At 42.7% G+C, this 20,709-nt stretch overlaps 1 protein-coding gene across 7 annotated transcripts in view; it reads right to left on the bottom strand.

Annotated features, from left to right (window-relative positions):
- Positions 1–4,027: 4,027 nt before the first annotated feature.
- The window catches only part of TC2N (tandem C2 domains, nuclear), a 38,116-nt gene continuing 21,434 nt past the window's right edge, over positions 4,028–20,709 (bottom strand). For 6 of the 7 annotated variants that reach the window (XM_040068825.2, XM_040068822.2, XM_040068827.2 and 3 more), the window contains 6 exons: positions 13,853–13,953; positions 13,069–13,185; positions 12,025–12,216; positions 10,011–10,125; positions 9,337–9,536; positions 5,355–7,072 (listed from right to left, as the gene is read on the bottom strand). In XM_040068825.2, the coding sequence (XP_039924759.1) occupies positions 6,962–7,072; positions 9,337–9,536; positions 10,011–10,125; positions 12,025–12,216; positions 13,069–13,185; positions 13,853–13,953 (836 nt within the window). In that variant the 3' untranslated portion in view covers positions 5,355–6,961. Of the gene's footprint in view, positions 7,073–9,336; positions 9,537–10,010; positions 10,126–12,024; positions 12,217–13,068; positions 13,186–13,852; positions 13,954–20,709 lie in introns of all 7 variants that reach the window. The other variant, XM_040068828.2, reaches the window with a different exon arrangement.

The raw sequence follows: 20,709 nt of genomic DNA, 5'->3' as shown, positions 1-20,709 counted from the left end.
ACTACTTCTCGGAATAATCAGCCAGAGTGTTATTTGCACTTGTTGGAATTACAAGGTAGTAGTCAGTTCTGCATCCCTCATGACTTATCCTTCCTGATGCTTTGCCACCCTTGCTTCCAACAACCTAGATAATTTTTATTTCATATACTGCATACTGATAAACAGGTAATGTAATATAAAAATTAAACCAGAATTTAGATCAATTCATTAAAAGAAGTTATTAAATATTATCTACAGATAGCCGTTATTGGATGACTACTGCATGAGAGAAGTTCAATCTCACTCGGAGGGAATACAGGCAATTTATTTGCATTGCTCAAGTCAGAAATGCAGGAGTTCAAATGAAGAAAAATCAAACATTTGAAAAAGTAATTGCTGGTTTAACTCTCTGAGTTATTTAGTAACATAGATATGGATATATAATACTATATTTTAATGAATAAGCAGAATATTTGATGTTACTATATTCTGATTAATAAGCACTGCATTTTATGTAATTATTGATTTGTTTCTCTTCTGTAAGGCAAGAAAGAATTGTCTTTGTTGCATCACATGAAGAAAAAGATTTAGTGCCAGTGGCAAAGAATTAGGTTTGGTTTTTTGTTTGTTTGGGTTTTTTTTTTCCTTTTGTTCAGTATGTTAATAATCTTAATATTTTCTGTTAAAATGACTTCCCACTTGCAGCTCACAAAACTACAAAACTAGTTCAGAGAAATAGTCATGCAGCTTACAGGAGTGTTGACAAGGATCACAGTAAATATTCTTCCCTTCCACCTTCCTCTGTCCCTGCCATATCAAGAAATACTGTTTAGTAAGACAGATAAAAATAGGGCTTGTTGATCATGAAGCTGTATTTCAATAAGGAAGCACTAAAACTGAGAACATAAATCATGGATCTTTAGAATAACACTGCATCAGTCCAGACTATAGGTGATGTTTCTTTTTTTCCATTTTCATGTGAGCTGCTGAAAATGTATTTCCAGCCCTGAACACTTACTTCTGAGACTTTGATACACGCTACTGAATCTTTCCAAGAGATAAACAGCCACCGTCACAATCTTCTTGCTTTTTCTGCAGAAGACTGTAGTTTCTGTGGCTTGCATTCCAGACCCCCAAACAAGATGAGCTGGCTCAGATCTACCAATGCACAGCCCAGTTTACATTGCACCACAGAGGGTCTACACCTGAATACTGGATTCATGGCTTGTACTGCCAAAATTCCTGCTGTTGGTGCAGTTGGCATGGCTCACATGCTCATACTACTACTTTGATCTTTCATACAGAGGGACATGTTTCAAGAAAATGTCCATGCTTTAAGAAATGTATCTTTAGAGAGACTGCTGGAGCTGCCTTGAGAACTGGTGTTGCTGGAATCATGATCAGCGCTGATCTGAAAAGCTTCTCTGGCCCGTGGTGGAACAGAGGAAAACACAGCTAAGCCCTTGGGTCCTGAAGCAGCAAAGCTTGCTTTTACTCATTTCTCTTCCAAGGTTCACAATAATTTTTGAGCCCATTAGTTATTACAGCCAAATGTGACTGATGGCAGAGATGTCACAGATAATTCTGTCTTCAATGGATTTAAGAAAACCCAAGAACATTCAGGTAGAAAACAGAGAGCCAGTTCCCAGTTTCCCTGGTGAAAGAATAACTGCCATAGGCTCACCTCTTGTAAGAAAGGAGAGAATCCAACAGAGACAGAAACTCTGTAGTTACGCAATGTGCAGCAAAAAGATGGCAGAAGTCTGCCCCGATTTGCACACCAAAGTCAATCAGCCATGAGGGACGAATTCTTAGGAAGTCAGGCATAATTAGGTCTAGAGCTCAAAGGTCAATGAACACAGCAGAATGAAGTGTTGTATCGAGAGGATGAATCCAGTCTCATGCCAGGAAGTACTGGCAGAACCTGAGCAAATACCTAAATGCGTAAGCATCTATCTTTAGTTATGTCAAATAAAAGCTTTGTCAATAGTTACAGGCATGTTACATTGCTTTGAAAAGCAATGTTTTTCAAAACAAAAGCACTGCTTTTATTTTACCTCCTTCACTACCTCCCTTTCAACAACTCCCAACCCAACTTGCCCTTAGCGCAGGAAAAGACAGTTAAGCATATATAGTTCCACCTCTGTGTTGAAAGGACTAATGATACCAATGCAGAGGAAAACCAGCCCTGTTTTGGGGTGTACGTGCCCTTTTCTTCTGCTGTCACACTCCTACGACAAGTGACAAAATTTGGCTATATTAAAGCTAAGAAGTACATTCCTATGACTGCTTTTTTCAAAGATCTCCAAGATCTTCTAATTAGTTCTCTGCTTTACAGAAATATGTGAACCATATCATTCCTCTTATGGAAAATGTCTCTGTTTAGCCATTTCGTAGATTCAGAAAGTTTTGCAAGATAAGGATAAAAAATGCCATACGCATGTGACAAGGGATCTCAGTCCCCAGGCTAATGAGGGATTCCCAGATCCTACTTGAAGGGGGTACAGGCCTCCCTCCACCCAGAGGTGCAGCTTTTTATGACTCTTCCTTGTGCCTTTCTCTGTCTCAAAGCACTGCGGTGCAGTCAAACAACAGTCCTACTGTCCTCAAAGGTTGGAAGGACAAACAGTTTGCTCCTTCTCATCGCACAAAATGATTTCCTAAGGTAATTTTTGGAGGAGGAAAAAGCAAATGAAGATACCCAGGTACACATAAAAAATGACAACTAATTTGTCCTGTTGTCATATTCAATGGAGGTAGACAACAAAGAAATTTGGGGGGGCACCAGAAGAGCCATAACATTGAAGCTGTGAACAAAGGTAGCTCAGACATGTAGAGCATCAGACAGGAGCCAAGCCCTAGGATGAAAGCCTTCTGCCTGTAGCTAGTTCTTTAAACAGCAAATTACACATGTATAATGCTGGTCCCAGTACTAGGTAAAGATAGGGGAGACATTGCTGGAAATGCAGAAAGGTAATTGCAAAAAGCAGACTTGTTTACATATTTGTTTATGCTGAGGAAGAAGAACAGCCTACAGTCAAATCAAAGGAAGGAAAAAAACGCACACTTGAATATGGGGGAAGAATAAGCACAGAGGATTTGTTTTAGAGACTCTGAATTCTATGGGAACAATTGCGTTACATTAAGATATGTGGATTCACTTTCATGAAATTCACTTTCTACAGAAACATCAGTGTGAAGAGATTTTAATCTATTTTAAAAACAAAATAATAATTAAAAAAAGCTGTGTGTAACCTTTTGTTAGATAAATTATACCATCACTGAATCAGCTTTGAAGGCTGGTTGCTTCTGCTGAACACAGTGGGAGTTCTGCCATGCACTGAGAGACAAGAGCCTGTTCCTCAGTGCAAGCTAGAGAAAAGAACATACATGTGCTGGAGCAGGGTTTGTCAAACATGGTGCTGATTTTAGTGACGGCTTTTTCCATGCACCGAGCATGAGATCATGTACAGCACTGTATTTACATGGTGATGTAATTTTGCAGCAGAAGCTGGAAAAACAAGGAGGGTATATCAAGCTTTCCACAACTATGCAGCCGTGTCGTATATATGTTGGCAGGATGAAAGTAAGATGTGGAACAACCCTGCCCCAAACTTCTAGACAAGCTTATGTTTTGGCCGCAAAATCAACTCATAGCTCTAAAGGGAACTTCCAGCAGGCAAACAATTTTTGAGTCAAACGGCATATGTACTTAATTGAACGCTTACAAAATCACCTTTTGTTTTATACAGATGTTCTGCCAACAAAAGGAAAAACCAGAGATGCGTAATGGATTTAACAACATGGCTCTATTTATGTTGTGATCACATAAGATCAGATGCTCAAATACAATTATTTTCCAAGTAATGTTGTCTGATAATGTGGTTTACAAACGGTTACACCCACTCATCTTCTGTGGTAGAATCTCATATTTTTTTCTTTGAAAAGAATGCCATGGTGTGTCACTGAGACATAAAAACTTGAAAAATAAATTTGCTGACCTCGTTTACATACAGGATGCTATTAGTCATAAATAAATAAAACAGGGCTGTTTGATTAACCAGTGAAATTATACACAGACTTTTTGGAAAATCTGATCAAGTTTAGTCTCTGGTTGGTTTCTAACTATTCAGGCACAGATCTCTGTATGAATAACATTTAATATAAGATCAATATTGTTCTTCCAGTTCATCCACATCCATTTGGGAGCTGACCAGAATAAAACCGGTGCAGCTCTGAACCTTTGCTGCCTTCATCAGAATTGTTTTAGGAAACTGGGTGAGTCACCAACTAGAAGCAAGAGCAAATCCAACTATAAACCACACGTGCCTTTTATCTACAAATAAAGTGAACAGATAGCTTTAACAGTATTTTCAAAGACCGTAAACTTGGATGTAACAATCAAAATAGTGGCTAAGGATGCTTTACAGGGACGACACACAGCTGTGACCATTGGAAGAATGTCCCAGGACACCTGTTTTTCCTCTTCTTGCATGTCAACTGCTAACTCATTGGATTCTTGCACGAATGCATGCCAGAGCCTGGGAATGAGCACAGGATGAAGCAGTGCCTTCGGAATGCTGCAGTACCCGTGTGCATCTTGCATGGAGAAGCCTTGTGAGTCTCCTCTGTGTGTCAGCAGTTAACTCCCCTGCAGGCAGCACTACATGAAACAGTGTTTGGTAGCTGGCATTTTCTCAGAGAAAAACTAGGAACTGAACTTCACTTTGAGATGCTGCTAAACATTAGTATAAACAATTGGGGGAAAAAAAGATTAATATTTGCTGTTCATAGCTTTTATTATAAACATATAGATTAAATATTAACATGGGGGGAAAAAAAAAAAGAAAGGAAAAAAAAAAAAAAAGAAGAAGAAGAAAAGACTACTTAGGTCTTTAAGAAGGGTAAGTGTCCTAAAACAGCCCCAGAAATCCATTTTATACAGTATCCACTGAGTTGGCAAACTCTGTAGAACCACTGCTGTGGTAATTGATGTCTACAAAACACTGGGATATTCCCTGTCCTCTCTTTTAAACAGAACAGCATTCTGCATCAGGAAACAGTTAGTTTGCACTTTTGTTTATTGCCACAATGAATAAAATACTCAGCCACAATGAATAAAAAAGATCCATGTATTCAAATAAGGATACTCCAAAAATATCAGTTCAGCCCACTTCCTTTTTTCATTTTACCCAGCAGGCCAGGCTCCTCCTGACTGTTTTAACTGGCTGAAAATTATCAGTGTCAGACAAGATCCTCTGGGCCTCTAGAACCAGTGTTTGTTCTCCAAGTAACATGCAAAGCCTTTTTTCAGTTCTTTTATAATCAAAAAGCAGAATATGTATGAGTCTGTGAAAATCCTTCTGTTTTCAAAATATAAAATTTTAACAAAAATCTGGATGGTTGAAGTTTTGAAAGTTTCAATTATCAACTGACAAAAAAAAAAAAAAAAAATTCTAAGTGATTCCATTTTTTCCTGACACTCAAAGACAAAAATGTTAAAATAAAGACGCACCAAGCTGTATGCTTGAAGAGGAGGTGCTTTCCTGTTCCAGCATTTCCTCTGCTCCCCTTGTTCCTTTGCCTTCCTGCAGCGAACGCTCTCACTGCCGCTCTAGTTCCTGTCAGATGGTGGAATCAGATCCAGGCTATGAACAGGGATAGATTTATTCAGTGTCTGTACAAAGCATTGTACAGTCCAGACAGCCAACAGCAAATATGTAAGCAGTGGAGTTAATGAAATATGTATGTCGTTTTTAATCAGGTAGTTGAAGTAGTGCAGAGAGGTCTGTGCTTTCAGATTTATACATTATCAACTATATACTTGGTATTCCCCCGCCTCCCTTAAAAATAACTGTGCATAAATACCTGAAAATATGGGAACTAATAGAAAATACAATCTTAGGATTTTCCTGGAAAAATACAAATTGCAATAAAAAATATGGTAATTTTTTCTTACTAGAAACAAGTAATAAAAATATACTCCCACAGATAATTTTTTAGCACCCTGGACATGTACCAAATACTTCTGTAGTAGCAGCCCATCCTTTAGACAAAGTCTGAATCCCTTACAGTGCTGCATTTTAATTAATATCAAAAAGCATATAAGTCAGTAAATCTTTGCTTACTCCTTTGTGCATGTTAGCCTGTGTTTTGGCAATGTAAGCAAATGCTAGAGCATGTTGACTAGATGTGGAAGTGGTTTACATATAAGTATTCTACATAAGAAAGCAATCGAAAAATAATGGCTCTGATCCTAGGCAGGGTCATTGCATCTTTGTACTATTCCAATGATTCCAGCCAGAATTTACCCAAACAGAGCAAATCTAGAGGGTCCCTCTTGTAAAGATCACTAAGTCAGAGGAACTTTTATCTTTCCATCTCTCTGTTTTGAGAGGAGGATGAGCGCAACCCTCCTGAACAACCCTTTATTCAAAGTGGAGATTTGAAAATCCTGTGAGTATTGCCTTATTGTGTACGTCCCTTTATGCCTGCTCCTGCTGCCACAGCTTCTCCACTTGCTCAGGCACACGTTATTTTGATCAAATGGTGTCAACAACCTCAGAGGTACCCAGAATCAAGCCCCTGACACAACTCATACCCTCCATGGAGTTTGGCACAGACAGCACTGCAGATGAGCATGATGTCAGTGGCTAGTGAAAGAGAGTTGATTCAAGCTGCTTCTCTCTGAAATTGAATTTCTGTGCTTTTATGAGGTCCAAAAGGGGCATGCATGTTATTTTCAAGATGGATTTTGTGAAATCAAATGAGCACTTTTCCCAGTTCCTAAGTCTTCTTTTTAATAGTATTTAGCCAGCATTTCTCTTGGTGGAACTGAATTTTCCCTGTTTCCACAGAGGCATGATGCGGTGGAGAACTTCTGAAGAACTTGCACAAACAATATCTTTCTTTTTATTTATACTATTTTATACAGCATATGAATTTTTGCAGGAAAATCAGTTCTGAAGTTCATCTCCAGTCTTCAAGAGGGACCAATGCTGTACCATTTAACAACAACTTTTTCAGGGTTTGCGATGGTATCTTTCCACTGTTCTACTGCTTCACTGTTGCTGCTATCAGAACTTAACCAGACCTGCATTAAGAGGGAAAAAAAAAAAAATAGAGTTTACAAAGCCCAGCATTTACTAGTTCCAAATAAATACCGTGGAAGTGTAGAACAAGATAAAACATATAGACTGTCACCAAAGCATAACAGCAACAAATGCAGTTCTGCTAGTCCTAACATTTTGGCTTTCAGCTGGGAACACAGGGAGTCTGTTTAAATTTAGCTTCTAAAATAATTTAGAGAACCCACTACATAATAATGTTTTTGTCCTTAATAAGATGTTTTAAGTGAAGCATTCCTTGCTGTATTCAAATGCACGTGCTGGGGTCAGGGGCTCCCCAGGCCAGTGGCAGCTCTGTGTGTTCGGACGCAGTTGGCTCCAAGCCATGCAGCATCCGGCACGAGCTATCCAGCATTACCAAGAGCATTTAAAATTGCACACTCCCACAGCCAGGGCCAAACCTGCATTCCACAGAGGTTACTAACATGCCCATACTACACATAGTCACGTAGTAAGAGCCCGTTTCTTCTCAGCATTCAGTTAGTGGATAGTGGCCATTAAATGAGGAAATGAAGTACAAGTAGGAAATTTTCCCCCTTAACATTATCACCAGCCTCCATTGCCAAAAGAATTCTGCTTATGTAAGTAGGTAACATTATTTACAGGACTCTATTTCCTCAAGTCTTCCAAGAATGAGTGCTTTTAAGACTTCTCAGAAACCTTGACCATGAAGTACATTTAGCCTATACTGCTGGGGCATGAGTCCTCAAGAAGTGAGAATAATGTCTTCCAGAATACCACAGACAGCTGATGTTTTATCCACAGAGATTCAATGTACATCTTGCTCATGATTAAAGACATGCCTGTAAAAGCAGCCTAACCTAAGTATTGTCTGCTTAGAACAGCATCCAATTAAACACCATTCTCTGAAGAACAAAGTTAATAGATCCAGCTATATTCATTTTTTTCCAGCTACTCAGCCAATTACTCAAAGTACATTTTTCCCTGAGCCATATTTTATATCTTCATGTGTTATGTGGCAGTATCTGCCTTCATGAGCTGAAACAACATTTTCCAAATAGCCTCTGAGGAGCGCAAGTTTTCTGCCCCCTAAAAATAAGATCCACAATTAAATGTAACTCGTCAGATTGAGATTACCTCACATATTGCTAGATGACTGCGAAATCATACTCAGCTATTTCCCCCCTGAGGCAGTACATCTAAGGAGAACAGTTTTTTAACTTTTCTTATTTCAAATCTAATTCTACCAACAGGAAGATGGGACATGTGCAACATGAGCCTACAAAAAATGGAGGAACTTCACATAACTCATGCTGGCACATCATTTCTATGTCTTACAGCACATGAGCATCCCCTGTAGCTACATGTCTTCAGCAGGCACAAAAAACCATCACTGGAAAAAGACAATATAATTTTTTCATACCTAAGGACAGCACAGTCCTCCATCTGTCTCAAAATCAAGTCTACATTATTAATTTATGCATTTATTAAAATTCTGTTACTGCATCTAACTAGGTCAGGAAAAGCACAGAGCATTAAGAGCAGCTATGGCTCACTATACCAAAGAGAAGAGAGACAGAAAGGACAGGATGATGGTAAATTAGAACAAGCAGGGGAAGATGATGGAGAGAATAATGTGACCAGATTATTGAGTTTTACGATAGTTAAATAAATACAATCACAGAAATGCTTTATAAGAGATACTACTGAAGTCGTGTCTGTTAACTAAAAACAAGCTAAAAATATTTTGTGTTTGGACACTTCTACTCTTACTTGATCATACACAGTCTATTGTGCTGATTTCAGCATTGTTTTACACAGGAATGGAGTCTCATTGTAGCTGTTGCTGCTTCCTTTTACACACCCCTGTTGTGGGCATATTGCTATGGTAAGCCAAACCCCCCCCTTGCTGTACAGGACATTGTTGGTTATGGAGCTCCTGTGGATGCTATGATTTTCTTTAGAAAGATAAAGGCAACCAAGAGATCCTATATCTCTTGGAAAGAATGTGTCACATATTAATACTCCACACAAAACTGACTTTAGGTTTTCTTTTTGAAAGCAAAATCAAGTGTCAACTCCCATTCTCATGCTGGTGCACGTTTAAGAGCCCAGTGCCATTTTTGTTTGGATTACATACAGAAGAGTTCAGTGGAATTTACTATTTTGTAATACATCACCTCACTTAAAGTATTTTAAAATTCATACCAAAAAAACTGTGGAACTAGATTTTAAGTAAAGGGCGTCAGGCTATTTAGCAGAAACCAACCTGTCCTAGGAAGTGTTTTCTTCTCACTGAGCTTCTGCTGTAGAGCTTGATGAGAAAGCTAATTCCTTGTTCTGCTTGGCTAACTGGAAAAGCCATCATTTCTCCCCACTTCACTTGGCCATTAGTGGACTTCAGAAGGCGAGTCTTCTTTTTATAGACGATCCCTTCCGTACTAAACATTCCAACTTTCACAAAGAAATCTAGCACACAAGGGAAGGAAAAAGGCATAGCATGCAAAGGGTTACTCACAATACACCCAAAAAGGAACCAACAAGATCCATATGTATGCTTCAAATTGCATCAGTTTCTCAAAAGTCTGGCCAAAAGAACTCTACAATAGCTTTCCTGACTAGTCACACAAACAGAATACGTTCGGTAATATTGAACTGATTAACACAGCATCCAAACAGCAAGTGCAGGCTAATGCTCTTGTATGTCGGGATTAATACTGGGATAAAAATCTTCCAAAATACATAAACACACGTCTTCAAACCAAACAAAATGTAATCAAGTAAGACATCTGAGGAAACAAGCCTTGGCAATGGAAATCTACCGCACAATATGTCAGTCTGAGGTTTGTGAAGAATGTTATGAATTGCCAACCCATTTGAGCAGCAATTTACCTGTTACAAATGCTTTCAGACATGAGGCATGAAACAGCTGATGTAACTTACTTGAAGGCAGTGGCGTAGATGAAACAGGAAGGTTTTGTGCTTCAAGAATCTGTAACTGTATCCTCCTGTTTATTGCTTGAAAACAAGTTCCTATTTGAAGTTCTGCACGGCACACCTGCAAGCAGAAGAATGTTGCCATAACATCTGGATTAAGTTGCTTATAAACTCAGGAACCACAGGAATTTTGTCATATGTTGGGCTCCCACATTTCTATCTGGGATTTCCTGGACAGAAGTATAAGCATGTGTTGTATACAGAACCTGCAGTTGCACAGTAGGTGCATCTTGCATTCGTCATAGCTGCAGGACACGTGCTCCAGTGCTGAGCTGCTTATGTGTGGTGCACGTATGGCCCTCGTGGGCTGCAGCCAAATCACCTAGTCCTCAGTTTTTACCTGGTACAGATTCTGCAGACACATAAAGGGGAGACCAGACATGCCATTGCAACTTCACAGAATCTGGGTGTGGAAGTGAGAGAGAACATAAGCTCCACTCACACAAAGACCTTCAGAGTTCCCCTCCCACACTTTTGAATTTTGCAATATGGAGATATAAGCAATATTTTCCATAGATACAAGGCCCTGTCACTTAATGTCATGAGTGCTTAGGGTGACTGCATACTATGTAGTTCCCTGTCTTATGAAGTACTCGTGTTTTACATGCCTACACACATACACCACTGCCACACACGGAGTGTATGTATCAAGATCTCCAGTCTGATTACTGGGGGGCTTTTTAGAATTTTTGCCAGTGGAAAAGTTGCACTGAATCATCCTCTGCTCTCCTGTCACACTCTAATACCCTCAGAACCCTGCAAGAGCTGCAGGAAAAGGCCAGTGGAGACCCACCTTTCCTGACAGCCTTCATTTGAATGGGCTCTGCTAGTCTTTGTTGCTTTCAGCTTTTAATGCCCTTCAATGAACCAAAATGCACTAAGCAAGAAAGCAACAGGTTAGACAAAGAAAAGTCAGGCCCCAGTTCATCAGAGACCCAAATTCTCTTTGTAGCTCAGCCACAAAATTTCTGTGTAATCTTGAGAAGAAGCCACTTAGTCGACTCTGAGCTTTGGTTTTCTGTTGGCAGAGAGGGCAGGGTTTGCTGCCTCACTGGGTACTTCAGCGATGAATCCCAGAGTGTCTGGAGGGCTCTTGGATATAATGATGATGAAAACCAACACACACTGAGAAGCTACGGGATGATTCAGAAATTTACACTGAGATGAAATGCTTTCTAAACCAGCTTCCTCTGTGACTTTATCTTACTGCTTTTGAAGCACTATGGTTATTCACATGACAACTAAAAAATGTCAAGTGTAACTTATGTTAGAAGTCAAGAGCATCATTCATATTACTCAGACACACTTAAATAAAATTTGCTTTTGAATTGGTAATTCAAGTTTAATTTGTTGAAAATACAAATGTCTAGACACAATCTATAAAAGAAACAAACAAAGTGAGGGTAGGGGGGGAAAGGAAATCCCACTGCAAAATCCACCTGCTTCTTATTACACTAATGGAAATGAACTGTCTGAATTATTACTTCACAGCATGCAATCTGAACATTAAATATATGGCTGTCTCCGCAGTTTCAGGCCACTGAAGATCTTAGTGCTTTTCTTCCATAACAAAAGCAGATTCCATTTGCTCTGAGCTCTTGCTGTGAGCCCTAAGGACCTTCTGATGCTTTTTTGGTCAGAAAAGACAATTACCCGGTGTTCTTTGCTGAACATTTCCCCAGAACGTCCCTCCCTCAAGCTGTGAGCCATGGTGTGGAAGAGCTTGCTCTAGCTCTTTTCCTAGAAACATCTGCAGTTTATGACCAGAACAGCTATGTGCGGAGTTCAAAAGTCTGCATTTTTTCCCCATCAAAATGCCTTTCTCCAAGGAAGTAGGGTAAAGGAAAAGAAAAAACAAAAAACAAAACCTCTAGTTTTTACTACTGAATTATTTTACTTTCATTTCCAGCAACCCTTTCCAGGTGAGATAAGAACACACTTTCACAGTATTGGCACTTACAGGTGCTTTGGAAGGAGGAGATATATCCAGCCAATGATCTGACTCCTGTGAGCTCAGCTCCCGCAGTGCCAAGGAACATTCTCCAATAGTTTTTTTCCTGGGAGTCTGTGTCTGGATTTTAAATACTAATCTGACAGCCTGCAGGCTTTGCAGTTTAATAGCAAAAACAAAAGTTTCCATAAATTCAATGTCCTAGAAAGAAAAACAGATGAGTAACCTCATTTGAAGAGAATCCCACTGAGCCCAAAACCTAGAAACCAAAGCATCCCGGTTCTTTAGCCGCTGCTCCTGACTACCACTTTTGGTTGGCATGGAAAAGTGTGCTTTTATAGTGCAAAGTCCACACACACTTACCCCTGCACTGTCACACCCTGGCAGGGCCAAAGTTCTGGATTATTTTTCACTACCTTAACAAGCTGTGGCCATCTCTTCTGGAGCTCTACAACGGCACACACGTATTTCATCATAACAGATTTTCTAACCTTTTGCTACAGTCTCGCCACCTAATTTTATTTTCTTTCACCTTTGGCTCACATTATGGGAGATTTATGTTGCTCTACCTTCCACCCCCTTAATATTCCTTTACTGCCACTATCAGGAATCTTGTCCCACATGACCATTTTTTCCTATTTTCTGAGAGACAAAGTGTGAATATTGTCTCCTGCCAGATGAGAGGCAGTACCTCAGCTACCTTCCCTGGGCTGAGTGTGCACCCTCAGGTATGCCCAGCCTTCCTCTGGCACCCATGGAGGTGCCATGGCCAGCTGCTCATGGTTCAGCCCCCTGTGAGCTTCTCTGTCCTGCCAGCTTGTGAGGGAAGGAAGGCAAGAGTACAATGCAAGGCTGGATATAGGGGGAGGAAGTGGAATAAGGCTTTTAAGAGGATTTTGAGAAGTTGGGGGAAGTAAAACACACCTGGGCAAGTTACCACAGCAAATATGTCACAGGAGTGGATTTTTGGTCAATTTAAAAAATCCATTTACGTGTCACATTTATTTTTTGTGAGGAAAAATATTTCTCAGTATTTTGCATGCCTCTACTTACATTGCAGCCCTCCTTGGCAGAAGATTTGAAATGCACTGGCTTGGGCAGCGTGAGAATTCCCTTGACACAGATACGAGGATTTTCCCCACAGCTAGAAGGCCAGGTCAGGTCTTTGCACTGCGGCATTGAAAACAATCAGTTTAGACAACACAAGACTTATCATTTGATGTAGTTACAAGGTTTCTGTTTACTCAAAGTTCCATTGCCTGAAAATTATTCACACTTCCTGGAAGTATACAAAACAATCAGCCTAACAGTATCACAGCTGCTGACAAAAAAGCCTCAAGAAGCTGGGTGTCCCCAAAGTTCTATTAGGGTTCTGCCTAATAGAATCACAGAAATCACTTAAATGATGCCTCCATGGCTGCTCCCATTTACTGCCTTCAAATTTCCACAGGAAAATGCCCATAGCAGGACCAGTCTATGACCAGCTCAGCTTTTTAATCTGTGCTGAACAGTTCCTCACTTCACAACCAGAACATATGTTAGCATATGTATAGTAACATAAGGAGATATTCTTTCTTCTTACTGAGTGCAGTAGAAGAGAGATTGGAACAGAAAAAAATTTAAGGGGAGGGAGATGCTTTAAAGCCCAGTATTACATTTGACTGAACATTTTTTATATTAACACTTACAAATAATTTTAGTTTTTTTCCTAAAAGTATTCATTGAAGTAACATAGAGACAAATTTTATTAAAATTACCATTAAGTATAGTAGAATAGCCATTGGTTATTAAATAGACATTATTTGAATAAATAACCAACTTATTTATATTTGCTTACATGTAAAACTGTGATCCAAATCTGTTCTACAGAAGAAACATAACACAACTTCACATTCAGTCTTCCAAAATCTCGTTCATCACCTGATAATGTAATAGTATCTATGGAAGAAAGCCAATTAATATTTTTAGAAGTAATGCATTATGTTAAAAGTTCGCTCCAGAAATAAGGGAACTCATTAGTAGGTGGACTGCTTATCTTTGCAAACTTCTTTCAAAATAAGTTTGAAATATTTTAACACCTACATTTCAAGCACAAAATATCCACCAAGTGCAGTAACCTGACCTTCTGCATGGCTAAAAGCCTTCACATTTCATAGAATAGAATCATGTAATCATAGAATATCCTGAGTTGGAATGCACCTTTGAGGATCATAGAAGTCCAGCTTTGGGCCCCGCACAGGAGACCACACCAAGAATCACACCATATGTCTGGTGTATTTCTACTGAATTTAATAACTTGTGTTAAACAACTTTTAGAAAGAAAAAAAGCGTGTTCCTGGGACACCCAGAACACATTTATATCCTATCACTTTCCCCTAATCTCTTTCACTGTTAAGTTTATAAATTGGCCTCTTGTCATGGGGTGACTGTGTATCCCCAATCGTCTGTTGGGTGCAGGGGGGAGGGCAAGCGCGGTTTGTTTTTCCCCAGGAAAACCCTGCTCATCGGAGTGACCTTGAAGCGGGGGAGCTGGAACACGGCAAGACAAAAGAAGCTCTGTTGTTTTTTTGCCCCGGCAGTTAGTTAGTTTAGTGCTAGCATAGTTAGACGCTGTAGAATAGCTGAAGCTTTTTGCTTTTTGCTTTTTGCTTTTTTTTTTTTTTTTCCTTTTTCTTTTTTTTTGTCCTTTTTTCCTTCCTTTTTTGCTTTTTTGTCCTCTCCTCGGAACTGTTCCAACCTCTCCGGACTAAGGACCTGGGGAAGCACCGGGGGCCTCCACAGGGGACCCACCCCACCAAGACCAGCCCTGCACATCTCCTTTTCTCCCAGCGTCAGCAGAGACGGAGCGGTGGAGCACAGTGACGACCCTCGAGGAGACTTTCTTTAAGTTTGTTATCCCTCCGTAAGCGGCACGAAGCTCTTGTCATCGGGTATTGTGCTGGGAGTGCTTTGCCTGTTTAATAAACAGGTTTTTTCCACTTCTCTCTGAGGAAATCTTTTTTCCCGAACCAGTTGGAGGAGGGGAGGGCGGCCTGTGGGAGGGTTTCTCCCAAAATCTGCCTGAAACCACCACAAACTTATTGGCGCCCAACGTGGGGCACGAGAGAGTGGAAAAACCCTGTACTGATTAATATTTAGCAGTCAGTAATTATGCTGTTTGACCTCATGTCTCTTGGGATGGGGGCCTTGCTGTGTTTTGGATCCTTAGGCTTCTTTGAGGTCTTAATACCTTTGTGGTCCTTAGGTTTATTTGCATATCCAGAGATAGCCCCAATATTGTCACTAATACGCAGTTTTTACAGCAGAGGGACACGGATTAGAGTAGCTATTGGCCTTGGTTTAATCATAATCATTTGTAGGAAGTTTATAAAGGTGCTGAGATCTTTTCCTACTATGTATGGGTCATGGTTATGGTTATTCACCCTGTTTGTGGGAAGAGGAGCAGAGGATGAAGCGTTGCAGTCTTTTGTTTCCTTCTTCTCCTCTGAATCGGTTAAATCATTGCTGGAGAATGTTGAGTTTCCCCTGAGTGTTAAAGAGACCATCTTTCTGGTATGTCATCTGGTAAGCCTCCTCTATACAGTCTGCAGCTTCTCTAGAATATGGGCTGAGATTTCTAGAGGGGCTGATAAAACTCCTGACCCAGGCAGAGGAAATCCTGAGTGGTGTGGAGAATGGGAGGATATGGGCCAACTCCTCAAGGAATTCTCTGACCCTGTAGTCTGGGATTTTCCACGGGAACAAATTCAGAATCCAGTGGAGTTGGGGAAATACCTGAAAGAGAGGTACCATGATGGCTCTAAGGGGGAGAAGATGGCTGCAGTAAGCTGGGCCCTGGCATATGCTTATCGCACATTGCTAGAGACTGTAGGGCAGCAGACAGAGGCAGTGGGGAAGGGATACAAATCAACAGCCACCCCAGTCACTCAGGCTACAGCCAACACCCCAGTTATGAAGCCAGCATCTAGACTAGAACCTGAACCTGAGTTGGCAGCTAAAGCAGACAGTAAGCCAAAGCCCCTGGCAGTTGCTCCGGCAAAGAAGCACACAGTCAAAACCGATCGACCAGTGGACGATGATGACCCAAGAGAAGGACCTTCACCAAAATCAGAAGCCAAAGCTTCTAGCGCAGGATCAGAAGCAAATATTGATTCCTTTTCCCTGAAGGACCTTCGGGGCCTAAGAAAAGATTACCGGCGACAACCTGACGAATCTATAATTAGTTGGTTAGTCCGTCTTTGGGATGCTGCAGGCGAGGCTACAATTCTGGATGGCACTGAAGCGAGGCATCTGGGATCCCTGTCACATGATCCAGTCATCGACCAGGAGATGATGAGAGAGGCTAGTCCTTGCAGTCTCTGGATACGGGTCCTAGGAAGTGTGGCAGAAAGATACTTGTGTGCAGATGATCTCTATATGCAGCAAACCCCATGGAAGACCATAGAACAAGGGATTCAACGCTTGAGAGAAATGGCAGTGGCAGAGATGGTTTTCTCAGATGATATAAACACTAGGAACCCAGACTTGGTATCATGTACATCTGTGATGTGGCGAAAACTTATACGACTCGGGCCATTAGAATACGCTTCTGCTTTAGCAGTAATGAAGCGGGAGGACATGGAGGAAACAGTGCTTGATATGGCAAAGAAGCTCCGAGCATATGCAGATGCTGTGCATGGCCCAACACACGCCAGGATCGCAGCTGTAGAAACACGTCTACAGAAACTGGAGGATAAGATAGATGAGAACCATAAGAAACTCAGGGAGGAGATTAGAGAGGACCTTCTCCAAATCTCAGCAGTGCAGATCAGAGGTTCTGGTAGCCAACGTAGACGCTCCCCGGCTAGGGAGAGAGGATACACTCCACGTGCTGAGCTGTGGTTCTTCCTGCGGGACTGTGGAGAAAATATGAACAGATGGGATGGAAAATCTACGGCTGCCCTGGCACAACGGGTGCGTGAATTGAAGGAAGTCAAGACTCAAAGAGGGAGTTCCACCAAAAGGGAAGCGGCTCCAGTTGCCCGTAGCCGAACTGCCAGGTATGATGACGATGACATGTCCGACCCCCTTGAAGGAACCTCTAAGACATATGCTCAAGGAAAGAAGGATAACCAGGCTTAGAGGGGCCCTGCCTCTAGCCAGGTAGAGGCTAGGGAAAACCGTGTATTTTGGACTGTGTGGATTCGTTGGCCTGGCACATCAGAACCACAAAAATACGAGGCCTTGGTTGACACTGGTGCGCAGTGCACATTACTTCCATCAAGACATGTGGGGGAAGAATCTGTTTCCATTGCTGGGGTGACAGGGGGTTCACAAGAGTTTACTTTGGTGGAGGCTGATGTGAGCCTGACTGGAAATGAGTGGAAGAGACACCCTATTGTGACTGGCCCAGAAGCTCCATGCATTTTGGGCATAGACTTCCTCCGAAATGGGTATTTCAAAGACCCAAAGGGATTTAGGTGGGCATTCGGGATAGCAGCTGTGGAGACAGAGGGTGTTAAGCAGTTGAATACCTTGCCTGGACTATCAGAGAACCCATCTGCTGTAGGTCTTCTGAAGGTGGAAGAGCAACAAGTGCCAATTGCCACTTCAATAGTGCATCGCCGACAGTATAGAACAACTCGAGATGCTGTGATCCCCATCCACAAGATGATCCGTGAGCTGGAGAGCCAAGGGGTGGTCAGCAAAACCCACTCACCCTTCAACAGCCCCATCTGGCCTGTGCGCAAGCCTGACGGAGAATGGAGATTGACTGTGGACTACCGTGCCTTGAACGAAGTGACTCCACCATTGAGCGCTGCTGTGCCGGACATGCTGGAACTCCAGTACGAGCTGGAGTCCAAGGCAGCAAAGTGGTACGCCACAATTGACATTGCTAATGCCTTTTTCTCCATTCCTCTGGCTGCAGAATGCAGGCCTCAGTTTGCTTTCACCTGGAGGGGCGTGCAGTACACCTGGAACCGACTGCCCCAGGGGTGGAAACACAGCCCCACCATCTGCCATGGACTGATCCAGGCTGCACTGGAAAAGGGTGAGGCTCCGGAACATCTACAGTACATCGATGACATCATTGTGTGGGGGAACACAGCAGCAGAAGTGTTTGAGAAGGGAAAGAAAATCATCCAGATCCTCCTGGAAGCTGGTTTCGCTATCAAGAAGAGTAAAGTTAAGGGACCAGCTCATGAGATCCAGTTCCTGGGAATAAAGTGGCAAGATGGACGGCGGCAGATTCCCACTGAGGTCATCAACAAGATTACAGCGATGTCCCCACCAACCAATAAGAAGGAGACGCAAGCTTTCCTAGGTGCTATAGGTTTCTGGAGGATGCATATTCCCGAGTATAGTCAGATTGTGAGCCCTCTCTACCTGGTCACCCGCAAAAAGAACGATTTCCACTGGGGCCCTGAGCAGCAGCAAGCTTTTGCCCAGATCAAGCAGGAGATCGCTCATGCAGTAGCCCTTGGCCCAGTCAGGACGGGACCAGATGTGAAGAACGTGCTCTACTCAGCAGCCGGGAACAATGGCCTGTCCTGGAGCCTTTGGCAGAAGGTGCCTGGGGAGACTCGAGGCCGACCCCTGGGATTCTGGAGCCGAAGCTACAGAGGGTCTGAAGCCAATTACACCCCAACTGAGAAGGAAATCTTAGCAGCCTATGAAGGAGTTCAAGCCGCTTCGGAGGTGATTGGTACAGAGACGCAACTCCTCCTGGCACCTCGACTGCCTGTGCTAGGGTGGATGTTCAAAGGGGAGGTTCCCTCCACCCATCATGCCACTGATGCCACATGGAGCAAGTGGATTGCTCTTATTACGCAGCGCGCCCGTATGGGTAAACTGAATCGCCCTGGGATTTTGGAAATAATTACCAATTGGCCTGAGGGTGAAAACTTTGGCCTCACAGATGAAGAACAAGAGCAAGTGACACGGGCTGAAGAGGCTCCACCATACAACCAATTGCCAGCAGAGGAGACGCATTATGCCCTTTTCACTGACGGTTCCTGTCGTATTGTAGGGATGAACCGGAAGTGGAAAGCAGCCGTGTGGAGCCCCACACGACAGGTTGCTGAGGCCACTGAAGGAGAGGGTGGATCAAGTCAACTTGCAGAACTCAAGGCTGTTCAATTGGCCTTGGATATTGCTGAAAGAGAGGGGTGGCCGAGGCTCTACCTCTATACCGATTCATGGATGGTAGCCAATGCTCTGTGGGGATGGCTGAGGAGGTGGAAAGAGGCTAATTGGCAGCGTGGAGGGAAACCAATTTGGGCTGCTAAGGAGTGGAAAGACATTGCTACCAGGGTAGAGAGACTACCTGTGAAAGTTCGCCACGTAGATGCCCACATCCCCAAGAGTAGAGCTAATGAGGAACATCGAAACAACGAGCAGGTAGATCGGGCAGCAAAAATAGAGGTCTCAAAGATTGATTTAGATTGGGAACACAAGGGAGAGTTGTTCCTAGCTCGATGGGCCCATGATGCCTCAGGCCATCAGGGCAGAGATGCCACCTATAAGTGGGCCCGAGACCGAGGGGTGGATCTAACCATGGACAGTATTTCTCAGGTTATCCATGACTGTGAGACGTGTGCTGCCATCAAGCAGGCCAAGCGGGTGAAGCCCCTATGGTATGGCGGGCGATGGTCCAAGTATAAGTATGGGGAAGCCTGGCAGGTTGACTACATCACCCTTCCCCAAACCCGCCAAGGCAAGCGCTACGTGCTCACAATGGTGGAAGCCACCACGGGGTGGCTGGAGACCTACCCTGTGCCCCACGCTACTGCCCGGAACACCATCCTGGGCCTTGAAAAGCAAGTCCTGTGGAGGCATGGTACCCCCGAGAGAATTGAGTCAGACAACGGGACTCATTTCAAGAACAGCCTTATTAACACCTGGGCTAGGGAACATGGCATTGAGTGGGTGTACCATATTCCCTACCATGCACCCGCTGCAGGCAAAGTGGAGAGGCACAATGCATTGTTAAAAACCCAATTGAAAGCATTGGGTGGGGGATCTTTCAAGAATTGGGAGCAGCATTTGGCAAAGGCCACCTGGTTGGTCAACACCCGAGGCTCCACCAACCGAGCAGGCCCTGCGCAGGCTGAGCCTCTGCATACAATAGATGGAGATAAAGTCCCAGTGGTGCATGCCAGAGGTCTGTTAGGGAAGACAGTGTGGATCAAGTCTGCCTCAAGTTCAGACAAACCCATTCGTGGGGTTGTCTTTGCTCAGGGACCAGGTTGCACATGGTGGATAATGCAGAAAGATGGAACAACACGATGTGTACCTCAGGGAGATCTGATTGTTGGGTGAAAATCATTTACAAACATCACTGTCTGCTGAATGTTATTGCCATTGTCTGTACATTAAACCACGCAGAATGAAATAGAAGAAAATGTGTAAGTGAGAGGGTATTGCTTGTATTCTTTTTTTTTCTGTGGGGAGAATGGATGGAAGTTTTATGTGGAATATATATTGGTTCTGTCTGTAAGTCAACGATATGGGGATAAGGGGTGGAAGATGTCATGGGGTGACTGTGTATCCCCAATCGTCTGTTGGGTGCAGGGGGGAGGGCAAGCGCGGTTTGTTTTTCCCCAGGAAAACCCTGCTCATCGGAGTGACCTTGAAGCGGGGGAGCTGGAACACGGCAAGACAAAAGAAGCTCTGTTGTTTTTTTGCCCCGGCAGTTAGTTAGTTTAGTGCTAG

This window comes from Hirundo rustica, chromosome 6 (assembly GCF_015227805.2).
Source record: "Hirundo rustica isolate bHirRus1 chromosome 6, bHirRus1.pri.v3, whole genome shotgun sequence".
NCBI lineage: Eukaryota > Metazoa > Chordata > Aves > Passeriformes > Hirundinidae > Hirundo > Hirundo rustica.
The sequence above is the reverse complement of the archived record's forward strand: the minus strand, read 5'-3'. Positions and strand labels throughout refer to the sequence as shown.